A 4,154-nucleotide genomic window follows, 5' to 3' on the forward strand; every position below is an offset into this window, starting at 1 on the left:
TAATCGAATCGAAATTTATATGTTTTTACTTTTTTAGTTAAAATAAGTATAAAACATATAAAATATATATTCATTTAACTGAATTAACCAAATTAAAACTACATATAATTTGTATTATTAATTATTAAATTTGGTTAATTCAATTAATTTGATTAATTATCCGATTTGAATTGAATTATCCAATAACTAAAATTTAAAAAATTATTAACCGACTTTCAACCGAATTAAAATAATTAACAAACTAATTAACTAAATTAAATTAATTCAATTGATTAATTCAATCTTTACCGAAATTTACTCAAACCCACCATTCATGAAAGGTTAGCGTATAGCACATGCTTCGCATTTGTGCTTTCGAGTCTCTTCCCATGGCGTCGCCATGTGACCTGTTGCCTTTGGGTCTCAGTCCACGCCTACAAAAAGGAAAAGCCCACCCGGCCTGCATGTACCCAGTTACTCTATGCCACGTCTCATACACTTTCTATCTATTTTATTTTCAGATGAAACCAGAAGAGGTTTTCCCGCGCTTTCCCTCCTAGAAGACGGAGGAAGCCAGCAAAAAATGGAGGCATGGGTTCCGTTGTTCGACATTTTCATGAATAGCCCTACACCTGAAATCGAAGCATCTCTTTGGCTGCAACAATGTTTCAATGCGACAACATTATCATCTTCAACAACAACTCCAATCACCGCAAGCTCTTTCCTTTCTTTGCTTACCAAACCCTGCAATCTCTTTGTCGATGACTCATCTTTTTCTTCACCTCTCACACCAAAAAGGTAAACCCATAAACTTAAGGCAGGAAAGAAACTTTCTTTGTTTTTTTCTTTTCAGATTTAGTGACTGATGAGTTTGATATTTTTTTTTATTTTGCTTAAGGATAATGTTTATAGAGACTCTACCAGGTATGGTTCAGTCAAGGGTACTTTCATTTCTTGCTTTGGAGAATGAGAGGTTTAATGGGAAGGAATTATCTAAGCTCGCACGCAGTTTGTTGACTGAAAGTCAAGGGCTTGATTTTTGGGTCAAGAAAGCAGCACGGGATCTGCTCGACAGAGTGTCTGAACCAAATCATGTTAATAAGTGGATTTCTGGTTTTAGTCTGGAATCTGGCGAAGAAGTAATCGGCCAAGAGTTTGAGTCCTTACCGGATTGGCTCAAGGACGTGGCTGCTGGTAATGATCCACTTCTCTATTGGCTTCCTTTATCTGCAGCTGATTGTGGTCCTCGTTTTTATGATGATAGCTTGGAAAATGATGAGAGTTTGTTCAGTCAAGTTGAGGAAAATGGAGAAAATGGTTTGAAAGAAGTTGGGGACGAAATTGAGATGGATCGGGTTCTGAATGTGCCTTTAGAACCTGAAATTGAAAATATGGCTGCTAGTTTGAGAGACAGGGTTATAAACTTAGAATCTAGTTTCAAAGCTGTAGCATTAGCAAATGAAATTCGTGAACTTTGCTTGGATAAAGGAATGGATCCTTTTCAAGTTCTGTGTCTGATTGAGCCTTGGAAAGCCGAGGATGAGGCTGCTTCGGTGCTAATTTCTCATCTTTCAAGTGGGGATGAAGATGAGCTTGCTTGGCCAAGTCAGGTTCTCTGCTCAATTGTGCTTCCTAAGTTCTTGGTTCTAGAAGAGCCAGCCTCACGTCTGCTACTGACTTCAACGATTGAGTACTGCAAGCTCCATCAGAGGGCTGCGGTGCACGCATTATTGTTTCCACTTGTACTACGAAAGGAAGGTATCAATAACCCCATCTGTGATGTGATTACTAGGATTCTGAGGGAATGCCTGCACCCGGCTCATGTTTCTGCCTTCTGCCAGACACTTCTTTGCGGAGGAGAGGAGGAGAAGAGATTCATTTTACTCCCATGTCATGAATACCATGTCTCGAAGGAATTGGTATGGACGGATTCATTGTTTAACCTCTTCCACAACATTTTAAATCATAATGTTCATTTAACTCAGGAGTCAGTTGATCGTCTTGTGTACCATGTTAGGAACATAGCCGAAAGATTTTCCAAATCTTTGAAATTTGGAAACTTCGTGTTATATCTGGTCACTAAATGTTCTTCACAACTTAATTCACATAAGAACGTACTGACTGAAGCGGTTGAGTCCACGAATACTCTTGTTACGAAATCCATTTTATTAAGAATAGCTAGCTTATAATTATTGTGTTTAATCTCTCTTTTTAATGTTTATTCTAGCTGAAATTTGAAATATTGATCGATACAAGCTGAACTTTTCTAATAGTATGTATAGATATAATTATTAGTTCATGAACTTTCTTTATAATTTGTAGTATATATCTTAATGGCTTGTTTGGCGTACTGATACATCTATCATTATTAAACTGCAATGGTGCTGACATCTAGAAAACTGCTTGAAATGAGAAAAACCAAAGAATGAAGCATTGGTTTATGTTTTCTTCTTCTAATGGAATTATAAAACCAGAATCTTCTTTGCTTGCAGGAGAAAAAGAAAGTAATAGCATGTTCTAATGTACGAAACATAGTAACAAAACACAAAATATAAACCACTTTTGAGCAGTACAGTGTAAGCCCAGGTATTTGATAGTTTTAGACATGGAGATTATGATGCCTATTAGCCATTGTCTTGGTGGAAATAATAGAATCAGCAGCAGGATGGAAAGTCTGCAATTCCTTTATTTTCTGCTATGCAGAACACTTTTATACCTTCCATTGCTCAATGCCTCCACTTGGTCAGAGAGAGTGGTGGTGTTGGATGGAGGACTGTTTATCTGTTCTCAATCTTTCAGGAATTCAAGGCTAGGGACCTGGTCATAGTGCAGCATGAGTACCACTACTATCCCTCCCCCGTTGATGTGCCTCTAATAAGCTCTGGATTAGGACATTGAGGGTCTTTTGCCTCTTTTGTCCCCACAGAAGGGTCTCCCGTCCTGATCCTTACGTCTAGGGGTGACCGTTCAATCGAACTGAATCGAATGAAGAAATTTTGAGTTAATCGAGTTGAAGAATCTTATTCTATTATCCTAACTCGATTTAAAATTTTCTCGAATCGAGTTGAGTGAGATAGGATTCAAATCGAATCAAACATATTTGTTTGAGTTAAATTAAAAAAATGACTATGGTCCTTATGGCTACTATCATCTACCGTAATCAAATTTGCCCATTGTGATTAAATTTGTTATTAACTTTAATCCTTTTATAATTTGTTTATTAATATTTTATATACAGGTTTGCGATTTTTTAATAAAAGTTATTTTAAAAATAATGTGAAATTGAAACCAATAGAAAATTTTAACACGAATATTTGATGGCATCATCAATAATTCAATTTTAAGAGAAATTGATAAAGATTTAGTATGATTGAACAAAATAAATATTACAAAATGTGAAATTAATTCAACAATATAAATATAAATAGTAGACATAAATTTGGGAAAAAATTTGGGGTTTAGAAGGAAGTAAAAGTTTAGGGAAAAACAAAAGGAAAAAAATTTTGGGGAGATTGGGAGAAGTAAAAGTTTTTGGGGAAAACTAAAAGGAAAAAAAAGTTTGGGGGTTTGTGGGGAAGTAAAATTGTTGAGCTAAAAGTAAAAGGGTTTGGGAGAAAGAAAGTTTAACTCGATTTGAACTCAAAAAAAAAAAATTGAATTGATTTAATTAACTCATTTAACTTAATTAATTCAATTCAAATAATTGTGAATTTTATTTTATTTTTTCGAGTAGAATCGAATTTTGTTTATCCTTACTTACGTTCTATTAAATTACTTAATGGTATTATTCCGACAACATATCACTGAAGAGAGTGTTGGCATGCTTTGAACACCTGCTAGATTCTTGTGGTGACAAAGTTTTTGAGGTTATGTTGAATATGAATTCTCCTCTTAGATTGGCTTTAAAGGAGATAGTCTCTCGATGAGCAGTGCTAAACATTTTTTACTTCCATGGTCCACGGCTCTCACCATTCATGATATTAAATAAAAACATGAACCGAAAAAAGAAAAAAAAAGAAAAGAAAAGAAAAAGAAACCCTTCATATATTAAATAAAAACAAAGTAGTTTTCGTTTATGGGAGAGGTTGGATTTATGCATAGTATTAATATCATATATAATTGTTTAGGTTTGACATGATTTAAAATAAAGTTTCAAATTTTATTCAACTTAAGTC

General features: G+C 34.7%; 1 protein-coding gene across 1 annotated transcript; it reads left to right on the forward strand.

The window, feature by feature from the left end:
• The first annotated feature begins 294 nt into the window (after positions 1–294).
• LOC108485526 (uncharacterized) lies at positions 295–2,181 on the forward strand. Its single transcript, XM_017789376.2, has 2 exons — positions 295–777; positions 878–2,181. Exons 1-2 carry the CDS (start codon positions 461–463, stop codon positions 2,166–2,168), a joined length of 1,608 nt encoding a protein of 535 aa, XP_017644865.1. The 5' UTR covers positions 295–460; the 3' UTR covers positions 2,169–2,181.
• Positions 2,182–4,154: the final 1,973 nt, after the last annotated feature.

This window comes from Gossypium arboreum, chromosome 6 (assembly GCF_025698485.1).
Source record: "Gossypium arboreum isolate Shixiya-1 chromosome 6, ASM2569848v2, whole genome shotgun sequence".
In the NCBI taxonomy this organism is placed as follows: Eukaryota; Viridiplantae; Streptophyta; class Magnoliopsida; order Malvales; family Malvaceae; genus Gossypium; species Gossypium arboreum.

What these genes read in the sequence shown, in the direction of transcription:
- LOC108485526 (XM_017789376.2), top strand. Translation starts at nt 461, where the DNA reads ATGCCACGTCTCATACACTTTCTATCTATTTTATTTTCAGATGAAACC. An exon ending in TCACCTCTCACACCAAAAAG is followed by an intron (nt 778 to 877) that starts GTAAACCCATAA and finishes ATTTTGCTTAAG; the next exon opens with GATAATGTTTATAGAGACTC.